General features: G+C 42.9%; 1 protein-coding gene across 1 annotated transcript; it reads right to left on the bottom strand.

Moving 5' to 3' along the window:
- Positions 1 to 2,177: 2,177 nt before the first annotated feature.
- On the bottom strand, positions 2,178 to 4,691 carry LOC4346808 (exocyst complex component EXO70A1). Its single transcript, XM_015755849.3, has one exon. The coding sequence runs from the start codon at positions 4,409 to 4,411 to the stop codon at positions 2,615 to 2,617; it is 1,797 nt and encodes a 598-aa protein (XP_015611335.1). The 5' UTR covers positions 4,412 to 4,691; the 3' UTR covers positions 2,178 to 2,614.
- Between the last annotated feature and the right edge of the window lie 12,714 nt (positions 4,692 to 17,405).

Raw genomic sequence — 17,405 nt, 5'->3', positions numbered from 1 at the left:
ATCTCACAGATGCAAGATGCGACCTAAGCAGTCCAAGGGCACTATAGGTGGATGGCCGGCATGGCGGCATTGGCCAGCCGCCACAACGCCGCCGCCTCCACCATTCCCTTTGCAACTTCCATCTAGCTTCTCTGCTTTTGGTTGAACACCCAGTTATTCTGTTCTTTCCATATTGTCCACGCTGCGAGTGTAGCAATGGTGTCGAAACTTCATCGTTGGGAGTTGGTGAAGGATTTCCTACTGTCGCACAACCAAGTATGGAAGGAGACTTCGTTGATAGGCAAGCATTCTGGGCTCCCGATGGCCGAAAACAGCAGCCACTAAAATATGATCGATGCTTTCTCCATGCTGATCGCAAAGGACGCGGAGGATGGGATTGGCATACCTTTGATGCGCAACCTATCCGCCGACCAGCATCGGTTGAGACTTGAGAGCGACTAGCCATAGGAAGTAGCGACATCGCGGTGATGCGAGTCATTTCCAAATCGGCACACATTGGAAGGGAATCCGACCGAGGAACAAACCTTAGTAGGCTGAGCGAGAAGAGTAGAGTGCCGAGCTTTCCCATTTCCACGAAAAAAATGGTCCCATCAGTCCGTGAGGTTCATCGCACGCAACAACAACCAGAGGTTGAGGTAGTCGAGAATGGCCTGGGTCCTGAGGGCTCCTTGAATATCGCGGATCCAACTTCTGTTGAGCAGTCCCTCCACCACTGTTCTCCTCGCTGAGTTCGCTTAGGGACACGATCGTAGAGCGCCGGTGCTAGCGAGCGGATACAGGATCCATCTAACCATCGGTCCTCCCAGAACAGCGCCGAAGCACCATTGCCGACCCGGCAGATCATGGACGCAGCCACGAAGCTGTGTTCCTTTGGAGAACAGGGGATTGATAGACCTTGCCAAGGCTTTTCCTGAGAAGTGCGATGGGACCATATCCAGCATGAACGAATTGCGATCCCCATGAGCTCTAGGTTCAGTACTCCCAGACTGCCATACGTTGTAGGGGAGCAGACATTCGACCAAGCAACCTGACAGTGACCGCCATGAGCGTTGGCCCTGCCCGCCCAGAGAAAACCCTAGCGGATTTTGTCTATTCCCTTGATTACCCACTTCGGCGGATCAATGGCAATTAGGTGGTAGATGGGCACCAAGCTTAGGACCGATTTTACCATGGTAATGCGACCTATCGGTTCCATTTGCTCAGCCTTCCACGTCGGTAGCCGGTTAGTGACTTTGTCGATGAGTGTTGCAGATCTTCTTTCTTTAGCCGGAAAATAGACAGAGGGAGCCCCAGATACTTGCACGGGAAAGCTGCAAGTGGGCAAGGAAGTTCAGCTTGCGCTAGTAATAGGTCTTCTTCAGAGCATTGTATCGGCAGGGCCGCGCATTTGGCGAAGTTTGCCCATAAGCCCGAAGCCTCACCGAAGATGTTGAGGATCTCCGTGGCTGCCCTGATCTCTCGCACTGTAGGCTAGATGAATGCGACCACGTCGTCAACGTAGAAAGACACCCGGTGAGGGACACTGAGAGGTTGAAGCAACCCTTCATTCTGAGCCTTAACAAAGAGGGAGCTCAGGGAGTCTATCACCAAGATGAAAAACAAGGGGGATATAATTGGGTCATCTCGCCGAATGCCGCGGCGATGAACTACACCATCCCCCGGCATGCCATTCAGAAGGATCTTCATGCTTGCCGTACGCAGAAGCATGGCAATCCAGGAGTTCCAACGTTGTCCAAAGCCCTTGTGCTCCAGGACTTCCAGGATGATGAACTGCCAAGAGATGGAATCGAAAGCTTCGGCGATGTCCAACTTGAGCCGCAAGGCCGGCCGCCGTCTCTCGTGCAAACGCTTGGTTGATTGATAGAACATCGTAAAGTTGTCCGGGATGCAGCGATCTTTGATGAATGCGCTCTGGTTTGAGGCGACCAGAGTGTGAAGCTTGGGGATGAGGCGGCGTCTGAAACCATTAATTGGACGCTTTGTTTGATGTTTCCAATTGTTGAACAATTGATTTATACTTCCATGCATGCTCCTACTGCATTGTATAAACTGTCTTATTACATGTTTTACATTTATTTTGTTACAGTAGATCTTGCCCCTAGACAACAAAATAAAGTATATACTAGAAGTCGAGAACAGGTCGTCTGTAAGTGTAAGCTAACATCTCAAGAAAATTATTTTTGGGATGCCACAACTCACAACGTATTACTTCTTATTACTTTACTGGTACACCACAATATTAAAGTACAAGTAGATGCACGACAAAACCAAAGAGAGTACACGAAGATGATAATAGATTATCTGTACAACGGAAATAATTAAATTTGTAACATTTAAGTAAAACTCATTTCAACAGTTTTAGTAACCCCCATCTTCACAAGCAGGCAAGACTAAGTAAGGTCTCCGGCGAATAAGGCAAGACTAACCAAGTTTCTGTTTGCAGGAACTTGGTGAATTATACTCTCACCATAATCACCAAAGTCCAAAGAAGACAAACCACACCTTAATTGCTGGCCGGAGCACAAACCTTCAAACCTACGACCCAAGCTAGGGTGACAAAACGGTGAGTGCTAATTAAATATATAGCCATTTATTCCACTGAAATTCATCTGCTTCAACCTTCGAATAATTCTTCTAATAGCTCCTTCAACTGCTCAGGAGTAATTTTGGGAGGTCGATTGTGCATTCCCCTTGCTGCTCGCTCCTCCAGATACATGCTATAATGCGGAATGATTTTCTGGATGATGGCTTGACGTAATCTCTGCCGAAGCTTAGGGTCTGGAACCTTGAAAAACTTGTGCTTCGCGTAGGTTTTTCTGAATTCTATCTCAAAATTTTCAAGAGACAGGTATCTTCGGAAGCCGAAAGCAGGTCTGTAGGTTTTCTTTCGAGGAGTATCAGAAGAATTTCCGATGAAGATGCAGCACAACAGAGGCGACCAGAAGACGTCAATGTAAGTGTCTATGTACCTCCGTGTCCTGCATCTGTCTATCAAGGCCCAAGATGGCAGGTCCAGGGATTCGATGCGGTGCAACACAAGCTGCCAATTGTTTAGCAAGAAAATGCAACGCAACGCTGGGTCCAAGATGGAATTGGAAAGGGAGGAGGCAATTTCCTCCAATTTGTGGCCAAGGCAAGAGATGATGTCGGTGATCAGGTTCACGACCGAGCTGAAGCCCTGGGTGTGAGAGACGAACACGCTGAAGTGGTGATCCTGCAGGATGAAGGTGAGGACGTCGTCGTTGCGCCAGAGAAGCGCGATGTAGTTCATCATCAGCACGGTGGTCTCATGGACTCCTGATGCTGATGCCTCCGGCGAGACTTGCCAGCATCCATCCTGCAAGAAGGAGGATCGAACCTTCTCCATCATGTCCCAGATCGCGTCGCTCAGCTTCTTCCTCTTGCGCAGGAAGATGCCGTCCATGCCGTCGAAAACCTGTGCCTCCTGGCCATGGCGGGAGGAGCCGGAAGCGAGGAGATCGGATGCTTCTTTGAACATGGCGAGCACGGTCGGAGAGGCCTCGGAGATGCAGGCGTACACCTGCAACATCCCCGGGAGCGCCTCGGCCACCCGGTGGTCGTCGTCGTCCTCCTCGACGACGGCGAGAGTGGCGGCGTCGACGAAGGCCAGCATCCTGAGGATGCTCTCCTCCGCGAACCGCGCGAACTGGACCACCTGCTGCACGTAGTCCGCGTGCGCCGTCTTGCTGTCGCGGCGGAGCAGGAAGAACTGGATGGCTCTCCGGACTCCGGCGACGGTTGGCTTCTTGGCGCGGAGCTCGAGCTGCGTGATGCAGAGAACCTGCACCATGGTTAGGAGGGCTCGGATCCACCGCTCCATAAGCGCCATCAAATCTTCCACGGGAAGAGGAGGAGGTCGTCGTACGTGTTCGTCTTCTTCTTCCTCGCTGCAGGTATGGAGGAGCAGGACCCACTCCACGTCGAGCTGCGAGAACCAGTTATGGAGGAGAAGCTCGTCTGGGGGGCCACGCCGTCCGGCGGCTCCGGCAGTGGCCGCGCCACCGAAAGCCCTGATGAGCCCCTCGATGTAGCCGTCACGGACCATCCGCTCCGCGATGCTGCGAAGCTCGTGGACCGTGGAAGAAGAACACCAGCAGACGTCGTAGCAGCAGTCTCCCTCGCGCCAAGAGGAGGAGGAGCTGCAAGACGATGGAGCCGGGCTTGAGCTCCCGCTCGACCAGCCGCCGCCGGCCACCGCTGCACCACCATCGCCACCAGTACTGGCGATCTGCGGGACGAAGGGCGCCGCCTCCGGCCAGCGCGACATGGCGGCGCCGCCGCCGGAGACGCCCCGTATCAAGTCGCGGTACCCGCACAGCCGGTGCTGGGGGCAATCGATATCGACCGCCCCTACCACCATGATGCTGCCATCGCTTCGTGTGGTCTCCATGGACGGCAATCCGCCAAGATCAAGAACTCGAGGAGGCCAGTCGCCAGTAGAACACCGGCTGAATTGTCTCCAGCCGCGGCGACCTCTTCCGGCACACGGGAATGCTCTGCTTTACTGTTACTGATGAAGACGTATTTACTGCTACTGGACACGTACCACCTATAATAATGAATCTAGACATAAGGTTATTTTTCTTTCATGACGAAATGAGTATTTCCCACGACTGAAACAAATGTTGTGGGAGGTAGCACAAAGAAGTTATCTACACTGATCACGTGTCCTTACACGAACAAGATGTGACATGACTGGGACATTATTATTAGGAGGAGGCATCAATAGGTCACGGGCCACAAGGAGAGGTTGGGCTGCAACCAAGAAATTAACCTCACAAAAGGAAAGCCAAGTGATTATTATAGGGCTTGTTTGTTTTAGTGCCAATCCTTATCTTACCAATATTTTAGTAGTGCCTAAACATTAGTAAGTTTTGACACCAAATCTGATATAATACAATTTATACTAGTGAGAGCATAAATTGGTAGCAAATCAAATAACTATACAACACTATCAAAGTTACCAAAAATTTGGGGTTGGCAAAATTTTTCATCAATCCAAACAAGTTTCGGATGAACAGTCAACACGGTGTTCATGACCTAGGTTAAGAACTTCAGACTAAGTGAGAATTTTATTGTTACTAGTAATTATGCATGTGCATGGCACGTCTTCCTGCTCATTGAATTGAGAAACGTTGCATGGACATGTTTACTCACTTAATTCAGGTAGTGCATGCCAAGCCGGTTAAAACAGAAATCTGGATTTTACAAGTGGCACCATTGGTCTTGCTATGATAAGCCATGAGGAACTCGCGGGAGATATTTTTTTTTCTCATCTAAATTAAGTGGCCTGGATCTTCTCAGCTACCTCTCAGCTACCTGTTTAGATCTAGGGATGTAACGTTTTGGTATATCACATCGGATATTATATAGGATGTCGTATGGGGTGTTCGGGCACTAATAAAAAACTAATTACAGAATCCGTCAGTAAACCGCGAGACGAATTTATTAAGCCTAATTAATCTGTCATTAGCAAATATTTAATGTAGCACCACATTGTCAAATCATGGAGCAATTAGGCTTAAAAATTTGTCTCGCAAATTAGTCGCAATCTGTACAATTAGTTGTTTTATTAAACTTATATTTAGTACTTCATGCAGGTGTTCAAACGTAAACGTTCGATGTGACATGGTGAAAATTTTTGGGGTGGGATCTAAACAGGGCCCATATCACCACCTAAAGGAAAACAAAGCCTAAGTTGAGAATATAGAATTTTGCTTCCCAAACTAAATCTGCATATTCTAATGACAATTATTCTTGGAAAAAAATGGAACAAGAACAGAGTACACTATCCATATAAAATTCATTAAATATATTTGTAATTTGTAATGATATGCAATTAGGAAAAATCTCAATATATACACAGGTAACCTAAATATATATAAATCTAAAAACAGACACTGACATAAATATAGATATTCTGAAGACATACACATGTGACATGAATCTATATAACCTGCAGATATAAACAGGTGATCATAAGATTCACACAATATATCACTTAACAAGCATTTGTCAAACATCGTTTGGGAATAGGGAGTGTTAGCTTTTATGCTATTCCTTAAAAGGACATGGACTCAGATTACCATGGAAGGTAAGGTGCCGAATGTAAACCAATCTCAAACGAAAACATTTAAGGTCTAATTGACAAGTTTCTTAAATCATCTGTGAGGCAAAACTATTCTAATATAATTCTTTCGAAACCCCAATCAGGTGTCTCTGATAATTGCAACGATGTGCAAAATTTAGTTGCTTTAAATTGCACACGGTTAACTTGTATAAATGAAACCGGAACTGCAATCCTATAGTTTGACTCTGCTCTCTGCATAGAATGAAAAAGCAAAAGTATAATTCCAGTAAATGAAATGGATAAGATAAGCACTTCTATTTTATTGGTGGCTTCTGGTCCTTCAATATCATCTTACCCAAATTGAAAGATGCACAAAATTCTGAAGGCGTATTGATCCACTTTGGTTCCCTCATCTAGTATATAATAAGAAGAAAAACAGTGGGCAACATGCCATACTTCTTCCCCATAATTCATACGCTGATAAACAAATGTCATTATGTTAAGACCATCAACTCACATGAATAAGTTCTTATCGATTTGCATGCCTACAAAGAACACCGATCTTGCAATTGAATTATACTGTATGCAGATTGTGCACACTGGATTCTGCAGTGCACGCTAGACTCTACAGATTGAATCAACCATGATACTAAAATTATACCATATGTAGGCTGTAGAAATGCAGGGCTAGAAAAGAATTATGTGATGAAACAGATATATTTTATATTGGTATAGATGCAGATAAGTTAATCCATTGAGGATCTGCCTTGTATAGGAAGAGACCATTGATTCCCATGCCATATTAACATTATCAAGTACTCCCTCCGTTTTATAATGTAAGTCATTCTAGCATTTCTCATATTCATATTGATGTTAATGAATCTCATCAATATGAATATGAGAAATGCTAGAATGACTTACATTGTGAAACGGAGGAAGTAAAAAACTGGTTCATTGGATGACATGGGAATAGCAAACTCACCGTAAGTTCTCCACGGATCTCCACTTTCCCGACATTCTTGAACAAGCAAATAGCAACCACACACCAGATGTGATAGTAGTTTGTCAAGGCAGCTCCGTGTCAAGCATACCAGGACAAGAGCTTTAAGAACCATAGAAGGCTCTTAGAATACATGAACGTGTTGTAGTGTCTGTAGAGATTCTTTCAGGTAAAAACTCTACATAATCTTTCAGCAAGCCTCTGCATTAGCATTGGACAGGTATCGTTTTCTAAGTTACTCTGATTTCTAATCCTTTAACCTAAGTCTCCACTATGTCGTTCAGTTAATCAGTTGGGTGTGATCGCAATTTCTGGCATAGCTCAGTTGCATACTATAATGCCAGAAAAAAGATTTACCAAGAACATTTACCGTAATATTTAGCTTTTGACAAAGTTTTCTCTCCACACAGCTAGTGTAACAACAGTAGGAAGAAAGTATTTTTCTTAATAAAATTCGCAGGATTTCAAGGAGTATGCCATAATATCATTGCATGCTTCTGACGAAAAGCTCAAAACAGCACAGAATTAGAATGCCAATCATACTTTCACATATACAGAAGTAATTCAGTCCACAAAAAAAAGGAGAAGATGTGGCATGGAGGCAGCATTTTATTTGCAAGTTTGTGATAGTTAGGATGGATCTTTGTTGGAGAGAAAATTTTGAACTCGAGATGCATAGAAACATGGATGTGTTGGCCAAATGCTAGCTGACAAACAAAAAAAAGTGCACATCCTTGGAATTTTCTAAACAAATGCAAAATTGGCGCACCATGCTGATGTGACTCAAAACTCTACAGAAGTAGTCTCCTTTTTTTTAAAAAAAAGTTCTGAAAACAAATATATATAAGCACAACCCCTGCAGTAAAACAAGTGATATTGTCACATTGCTGAAACATAGCACAACTTTTCTTCAAGTTCACTTTTGCAATAGGAGCATCATACAATTGATTCCATAGTTAATAATTTACAGCAACCGTTCGTCAAAAATTTTATTCAAAAGCTCATAAAAGAAGCTCGCCTCAATGTAATTATCTGATTGTTTACTAACTTCAACAAAAAACGAAAATCACGGTAACTTGTTTTTGGATCGTGTTTTCATATACCAAATGCAACCGTCAAGACTCAAGAACGAGGAGAGAGAGAGAGAGCAGACCCGGAGAGCGGCGGAGAAGGCGGTGACCCAGAGCGGCGGTGGTGGTGCGTCCAGCGGCTCCGAGCGGCCCACTCCCTCGGCGATGACGGTGGCACCCTTTTCCGAGTGGCGTGGAACAGCAGAGACGGTGACGACATACAAATCCGAAGCGGCGACAGGTGAGAAATACCTTAGACCCTGAAGAAACAAAATTTTAGAAACTTGGGGAAAAAAAATTAATTTCAACACTAACAAAAAGAAAAATTAAAAACTTTGAAAAATAATTTAATTTTGAACCCTGAAGAACAGAAATTTTAAAACCTAGGAAAACAATTTAACTTGGTCCTTGAATATAAAATGAAGTTGAAAAATACCTTAGACCCTATAGAAATAAAATTTTAGAAACTTGGGGAAACAATTTAATTTTGACACTAACGAAAAGAAAAATTAAAAACTTAGGAAACCAATTTAATTTTGAACCCTAAAGAAGATAAGTTTTAAAAAACCTAGGAAAACAATTTAACTACGTTGAAGACAAAATGAAGTTGAAAAATACCTTGGATCCTGAAGAAACAAAATTTTAGAAACTTGGGGAAATAATTTAATTTCGACACTGATGAACAGAAAAATTAAAAACTTAAGTAAGCAATTTAATTTTCAACCCTGAAGAGGGGAAATTTTTAAAATCCTAGGAAAATAATATAACTTTATGAAAATTGCAAGTTGAAAAATACCATAGATCCTGAAGAAACAAAATTTTAGAAACTTGGGGAAATAATTATTATTTCGACACTGATGAACAGAAAAATTAAAAACTTAAGTAAGCAATTTAATTTTCAACCCTGAAGAGGGGAAATTTTTAAAATCCTAGGAAAATAATATAACTTGATGAAAATTGCAAGCTGAAAAATACCATAGATCCTGAAGAAACAAAATTTTAGAAACTTGGGGAAATAATTTAATTTCGACACTGATGAATAGAAAAATTAAAAACTTAAGTAAGCAATTTAATTTTCAACCCTAAAGAAGGGAATTTAAATAATTTAACTTATTGAAAATTGAGGTGCGGTGAGCGTGGATCGAACACGCGACCTTCAGATCTTATTGAAACGTGTCAACACATTGACCGTTTTACTACACTTCTGAATGGAATACCGAAAATTTAAATTTTGAGAGAAAGCTCATTTTCTGGGTTTTTCATCATACTATGTTCTAGCCTTGACTATAAAATCGTGAATGATATTGGCATAAAGGTTTTGCTTATTAATTTTTTTATTGCTCCGTCCAACCACAGCTCAACCGATCGGGGCATTTGTTTATTATTCAACTTATATTGAAGGGAACCTAAATCTACACAAATAAGTAAAAAAAATTAAACATTTGACCATTCATTTTATTCATTTTTTTGCAAATATAAAAAAATAACTCATGCTTAAAGAATACTACATTTGATAATAAATTAAGTCACAATAAAATAAATAACAATTATTTTTAATATAATTAATGGTCCAATATATTTTAAAAAGTTAACGACGTGATATATTAAACAACGGAGGGAGTAGCTCGTTAGATATGTTAGTCATATGTATATGGGATACCCAATAACCTCTATTTTTCAAGATTAACTACGGGCTTGCACTCCCACTATCCTGTAGATCCAGGCTACTCCCTCCGTCTAAAAATATAAGCATTTTTGAATTTGGACACGGTTTTTGAGATACCACTTTGACCAACAATATCTATAAAAGTAAAATATTTTTTAAAAAATAGTTACATATTTTGATAGTTTGTTCAATGATAAATCTAGTAACATCATTTTACATGATTGTTTTTTATTTTTTTCTAATAATAGTTAAAGTTAATAATATTTGACTTGGCAATATTCGAAAAATATAAGTATTTTAGAACGGAAGGATTACTAGTTCTGAATTCATGCATGCTTAACCTATGAGTGTCAGAAACAAGTCAAGTACTATTTGACAGGGGTCACTAAACAGCCTCCCTAAAAAATTAAGGCCTCGGATTTTTTATACCTCCGATTCTCGCACGGAGGTAGGAGTATATATTTAGTTCATGTCAATGCATTTCAGTATGTTTAAAGATTTTTCGAGCTTGTTGTATTAGCTTATGATACATGTTTAATGGTAATAGATATGGCTCATATTGACGATATAAATGTACGTTCCAAGCATTTAGGATTATATTTTTCCGCTTAATAAAAATAAATCACTACATCATGATAAAAGATTCTAAAATACTAATCTATTGTTTGTTTCTAGGAAGTTTTTAAATATAGTGCCTCAATTTATATTTCACATGGGATTCTCAAATCTTAGGTACCAACCGGATATTTGATATGGTTGGCATTTTCTCCGGTACCATATGTATTAATACTCATGTAAATCCAGCAAGATATAAATCTCACACTCATGCATATTTTGAGCTAACAATTTGACTTAAAAAGCTATCTATCCTAACATGCCAACTGATTCCATTTCATTATGTACAACAATTGTAACCTGGTTTAATGTGGAAGGGTTCCCTTCAATCTCACCATCTCACCAACAAATCAACATTTTACATATATAAATGAAACAAAATCAAGACTTCCTAGTTCATACTCTTAGCGTCTCTTTGAACCGTAGGAATGAAAAAAAATAGAGGAATAGAAAAACTTTGATTCTGACAGTAATGCAAGTGTAAAACAGAGTATCGCAAAACACATGGAAAACACATGAATGATCGTTTAATTGAGCCGTAGAAAAAACACAGAAATCAGATGAGACAGATAGACTAAAATGATTTTTTTCCAAGAGGTTGGACCTTTTGCTAAATTTCCTTCAAACCTACATGTAATAAGCCATTCTATAGGAATTATATTGGATTTGAAAAACACCAATCCTTTAAATCAAAGAGCCAAATAGAAAAATTTTCTATAGAATTTCAATCTCATAAAATTTCTCTACAACACTTTGATTCAAAGGAGTCCTTACCTGGATAAATCAAGAGTTAATTGGATCTATGCCATCATAAATTTAACGGTTTTGAAAAATATCACTACAATTCATCTAATTGGAAGGATGCCATTGCAATATTTTCAAAATTAGATCCATGCCATCTTGCAACCTTAATACCTGTTTTGTACCCTTTTTTTGCTATTGTATTTTCGTATGGACCGAAATACCCTTCATGTACTTTACATGCCATATGGATCAAAATCCCAAATTGAAATAGTTGCTGCCACATATGCATTTCATTGCCGTCGGACTAGAGACAAAGAAAATCTAGGATAAAAATAATTTATAGAGAGAAAAGGCAAGAAAAAGAAGAAAGAAGAGCTGGTGTGGAGGGCTCGCCATTGGCGACCACCGCCTGAGCCGGCCATCGCCTCCACGTCGTGACCCGCCATCCTCCCCGAGCTCGTGCCGCCGCTGAACCTATCGTCTTGGACCTTGCTTGCTGCCGCCGGATCTGCTCATCGTGCCGCAGCCCCACCTTGCATTGGCGCCGTCGGATTTGTTCGCCACGCGTGCAGAGGTTGCGCAGCCGGACTTGCTCGCGCCTGCCGCCACCGTCCCTAACCTCGCCGCCAGATCTACTCGCGAGCTCGCGCCATCGCCTCGTGCCCTACCGCCATCACTCCACCGCGGACCTCGCCGCTGTTGGCTGTGCTCTCCGAGCTCGTGCTGTCGCCGCTCGCTCTCTCTCTCTCTCTCTCTCTGATAGGGTTAGGGCTGGAGCAGCTGAAATTTTTCTCTTTTTTTTTAACCTTTTTTACTCAGCAGGCAAGTTTATAAATCAAATTGACAAGGGTATGTTGGTAAAAGAATAATTCAAAACGAGTATAAGTGTACAGGATGGCATGGATGTAAGGTATTTGTCATGACAACTGTAGTTCATTAAGGCTAGCCTGTGTGGGCCAGTTATGGGCCAAGGGTGTGTGAGTGAACTGACGTGCCGTGTTGGGTCGGCAGACGCGTCAGGTGGGTGTGTGTGCTGTGGCATGTGACCATTTAAGGGGAAATCCCTTGTCTGTAAACGGTATCGAAAAAATGAAAGAAATCAAATGCCACTAAACTACCTTTCCCTCCTCAATTCATCCCTTTCCCCAATCTCTAATCCAAATCTCTAGCGAAATCCTGATTCAACTAGGCGAAACGCTGGAAGAGTCATGGAATTCGTGACAATCTAGTATTAGAGCACTTCGGTTCTCGTGCGCACTGGCGAGGAAGAAGGCAAATCCAACCCTAACCGAGAGGATGGGGGCAGCGGAAGAAGAAGCAGAGGTGTTGGGCGAGAAGGTGGTGGAGCTCACAACAAGTATCAACAACATCCTCGGATCGCTTCAAGGTCTGGAGAAATGGATCCCATGCGTGGATTCAGGAATCCGGGAGCTGAACAAGGCGGTGGATGAGATTGCGGTCAGGGTGACGCAGCTAGAAGCGGTGACGCCAACGACACCATCGCAGGCGGCACAAGCGCCCGTAGGCACGGCGTCGAATCGACTCACCAGGGTGACGCATCCGAAGCCTTCAAGGCTAAGGAGCAAACCCTGGTCAAGAGTAAGCCCCAATTCCACCATTCGCCTGTTAATTTTGAGTTGGGAGAAACATCAGAGAAGGGAGTAGGGGGGTCCAGCTTTAGTGTTAGATCCGCCAGCCCTAGACTGCCTAAGACAGATTTCCCAAAGTTTGATGGAGATAACCCAAAACTCTGGAAAACCAACTCTGAGAAGTATTTTGAAATGTATTAGGTTCCCTACAACTCTTGGTCATCCTTTGCTACTTTGCATTTCATTGGGAATGCAGCCTTGTGGCTGTAAACCTATGAGGCCTTACATCCTGTGGAAACTTGGGCTGAGCTGGTTGTAGCTGTTAATGGGAAATTTGGAAGGGATAAATATCAGCAACACCTAGAAGAGTTGGAGAATCTAAAACAGTGTGGGAGTGTGGATGATTATTATGTTAAGTTTGTGGAGTTGATGCATAGGGTGTTGTTAGTCTACAATAGAAGCTATGATAAAACCTTCTTTGTTACCAAATTTGTGAGGGGACTGAAACCTGAAGTCAAAATAGCAATCAAATTGCATAAACCTAGAACTGTTGATCTGGCTCTGTCTTTGGCTAAAACGCAGGAGGAGTTGCTAGGAGAATTGTCAGCATCGAAGGCTCAACAGAAAGTGATTGTGAAAGAAGGATTCAAAGGAGGCATCAAGCCAGCATATGTTGCCAAGGGAATATTGGGGGCACATCCTGAGGAAAACAAGAAAGGAGAGGAGAAACCCAAGTGGGAAGACATATATGAATCACTCAAAGCTGCTAGGCGAGCAAGGGGTGAATGCTTCAAGTGTGGGGAGAAATGGGGACCTGGGCACAAATGTCCAAAGTCAGTTCAATTGCATGTGTTAGATGAGTTGCTTGAAGTATTGATGTTACAGGATGGAACTGCTGACATCCAGAAAGAAGAAGAAGAAGATAATGAAGAAGAGCTAACACTTTCAAAGTGTGCAGCTGCTGGAACAATGGGAAAGAAAACAATTAGGCTGCAAGGTATGATTCAGCATCAAGAGGTACTGATTCTGGTAGATTCTGGGAGCTCTAGTAATTTTATTGTAGAGAGTTTGGTTAGCAAATTGCAGCTTCCCACAGAAAGAATGCCTGCAAATTCAGTGACCATAGCAGATGGAGGAAAGATGACTTGTGACAAATGTGTTCAGGTGGAATGGTGGTGTCAAGGTAGTACATTCCAGGATAAACTAAAAGTGTTGCCAATAGGAGGGTACGACATGATCCTAGGAATGGATTGGTTAGAGGAGTTTAGTCCAATGTGGATAGATTGGAGGAGAAAGAAATTGAGGTTTGCTCAAATGGGGAAAAGGATCACTTTGGTAGGAGTAAAGGAGGAAATAAAATCCTGTGAGCAGGTTACAAGCCAGCAACTAAAGGGGATGCTTAAAGATGGGGCTGTGTCATAAGTGGTCCAACTTTGTGCAATGAGGGAGGAGTTGGTGGAAGCTGAGGATGTCCCAGACCAAATTAATGAGGTGATAACAGAATTTCAACATTTGTTCAAAGAGCCAACAGAGTTGCCACCTCATACGCAGTTTGACCATAGAATTCCCTTGCTGCCAAATGTTAAACCAGTGAATGTGAAGGATGAAATAGAGAAACAAGTAGCTCAGATGTTGCACCAAGGCATAATCCAGACCAGTGTGAGCCCATTTGCTTCACTAGTTCTTTTGGTCAAAAAGAAGGATGGGTCTTGGAGGTTTTGCATTGATTACAGGGCACTTAATGAAGTAACAGTGAAGAACAAATATCCCATGCCAGTAGTGGAAGAGTTGTTGGATGAATTGGCAGGAGCCCAGTGGTTCACAAAGCTTGACCTCAGATCAGGATACCATCAGATAAGGTTGGAAGAATGTGATGAGTTTAAAACTGCTTTCAAAACTCATGTAGGGCACTATGAGTTCAGAGTGATGCCTTTCGGATTGACAAATGCACCAGCCACCTTCCAAGGATTGATGAACACAATTTTTGCCCATTTGATCAAAAAAGGGGTGATGGTGTTTGTGGATGACATCTTGATTTACAGTCGAACCCTACAAGAACATGTTAGTTAGTTGAGGATTGTGTTAGAGATTCTAGCAAGGCATCAACTGTTTGTCAAAAAGAGTAAGTGTTCTTTTGCCAAACAACATCTAGAATATCTTGGGCATGTGATTGGAGCTTCTAGAGTGGCAACTGATCCATCAAAAATAAAAGCAGTCCAAGACTGGCCTGTTCCTAAAACTGTCAAACAGTTAAGAGGATTTCTGGGATTAACTGGATACTATAGGAAATTTATCCAAGGATATGGGGTGATTACCAGAGACTTGACCACCCTACTTAAGAAGGATGTGAGTTACAAGTGGGGAACAAAAGAGCAACAAGCCTTCGAGTTAGTGAAATCAAAATTGTTGGAGGCCCCAGTGTTAGCTCTGCCAGTTTTTCTCAACAATTTGTGGTTGAGACAGATGCCAGTGACACAGGGATTGGAGCTGTACTAACGCAGGCTGGGCATCCAATTGCATTTATCAGCAAGGGGCTCAGTAAAAGGTCTCAGATGATGTCAACATATGAAAAGGAGTGTATGGCAATACTGTTAGCTGTGGAAAAGTGGAGGGCATACCTCCAGCATGCAGAGTTTTTAATTCTGACTGACCATAAGAGTTTAAGTCATTTAGGTGAGCAAAGATTGACAACAAACATGCAGCATAAGGCCTTTGTCAAGTTGATGGGGTTGCAGTATAAAATTAAGTACTAAAAGGGTTCAGACAATGGGGCTATAGATGCCTTGTCTAGGAGAAGTAACTCAGATGAGTTGTTGGCAGTTTCTATCAGTGTTCCAAGGTGGTTGGAGATAATCCAGGAAGGGTACCAACAGGATGCTGATACCAAGAAGCTTCTAGCTGCACTTAGCTTACATCCAGAAGGACAAGGTGGATATAAATTGGTGAATGGGATAATTCGACTGAATGGCAAAATTTGGTTAGGACAGCATGTTGCAGCTAAACAGGCTATGATGTTGGCTCTGCATGATAGTGGTATTGGGGGGCATTCAGGCCAGGCTGCAACATACCAACGAATCAAAAGTCTATTCACTTGGTCAAGCTTACGGAAGGATGTCCACCAGTTTGTGCAGCAATGCGAGACCTGTCAGAGAGCAAAAGTGGAACATGGAAGAACTCTAGGGTTGTTACAACCTCTGCCAGTTCCCCTCCAAGCCTGGCACACAGTGTGCATGGATTTTATTGAAGGGCTTCCTAAGTCAGGCAAGTTTGACACAATCCTGGTGGTAATTGACAAATTCTCTAAATTTGCCAAATTTATACCTCTATCTCACCCATTCACTGCTCTGACGGTGGCCCAAGCGTTTATCACTAATGTTTATGACATCTTTGGAATGCCTAAGTAGATAGTGAGTGATCGTGATAGAATCTTCACCAGTGCATTGTGGCAGGAATTATTCAGACTTGCTAATGTGAAGCTTAATATGAGTTCCTCATACCATCCTCAAACTGATGGACAACCTAAGAGGCTGAATCAGTGTATAGAAGCCTTCTTGCGCTGTTCAGTTCATGCAACTCCAAACAAATGGTCCCAATGGTTGTCTCAAGCGCAACATTGGTACAATACAGCTTTTCATACTGCGTTGGGCAAGTCACCATATGAAGTGTTGTTTGCTCAAAAGCCGACGCACTTTGGGGTGGTGGATCTTGGACAGAGTACTGTTCCAGATGTGCAGACTTGGTTGGAGCAGAGATCATTGATGCAAGGATTGATTCATCAACAACTGTTGTGGGCCCAACAACGGATGGTAAGCCAGGCTAACAAGCATCGCCAAGAACGACAGTTTTCGGTTGGGGAAATGGTCTATCTCAAATTGCGGCCCTATGTGCAACTATCAGTGGTCAATCGAGCTTGTCAGAAGTTGAGTTTTCGCTTCTTTGGGCCGTACAAGATTCTAGAGAAGGTTGGGAAGGTGGCTTATCGCCTGGACTTACCAGTGAGCAGTCTGGTGCACCCAGTTGTTCATGTATCGCTGCTTAAACAGGCTGTGCAACCAGGAGTTCAGGTATGTTCAAGTTTACCTGATGCTTGTGTTAATGGTGCAGAGGACGCGCAGCCGGAAGCTATATTGAACAGGTGACTGGTTAAACGAGGACGAACTACAACATCTCAAGTGCTGGTGCGTTGGACTAGTCTCCCTGATGAGCTTGCGACATGGGAGAATCTTCATCAACAGCGTCACCACTTTCTTGATGCACCGGCTTTGGGACAAGCCACTCCTTAAGGGGAGGGAAATTGTCATGACAACTGTAGTTCATCAAGGCTTGCCTGTGTGGGCCAGTTATGGGCCAAGAGTGTGTGAGTGAACTGACGTGCCGTGCTGGGCCGGCGGACGCGTCAGGTGGGTGTGTGTGCTGTGGCATGTGACCATTTAAGGGGAAATCCCTTGTCTGTAAACGATATCGAAGAAATGAAAGAAATCGAATGTCACTAAACTACCTTTCCCTCCTCAGTTCATCCCTTTCCCCAATCTCCAATCCAAATCCCTAGCGAAATCCTGATTCAACTAGGCGAGATGCCGGAAGAGTCGTCGAATTCTTGACAGTATTTCTGAAAATATTGATGAGGTGG

Source organism: Oryza sativa, chromosome 9 (assembly GCF_034140825.1).
Source record: "Oryza sativa Japonica Group chromosome 9, ASM3414082v1".
Classification (NCBI taxonomy): domain Eukaryota; kingdom Viridiplantae; phylum Streptophyta; class Magnoliopsida; order Poales; family Poaceae; genus Oryza; species Oryza sativa.
This window is presented reverse-complemented; position numbering and strand designations above follow the sequence as displayed.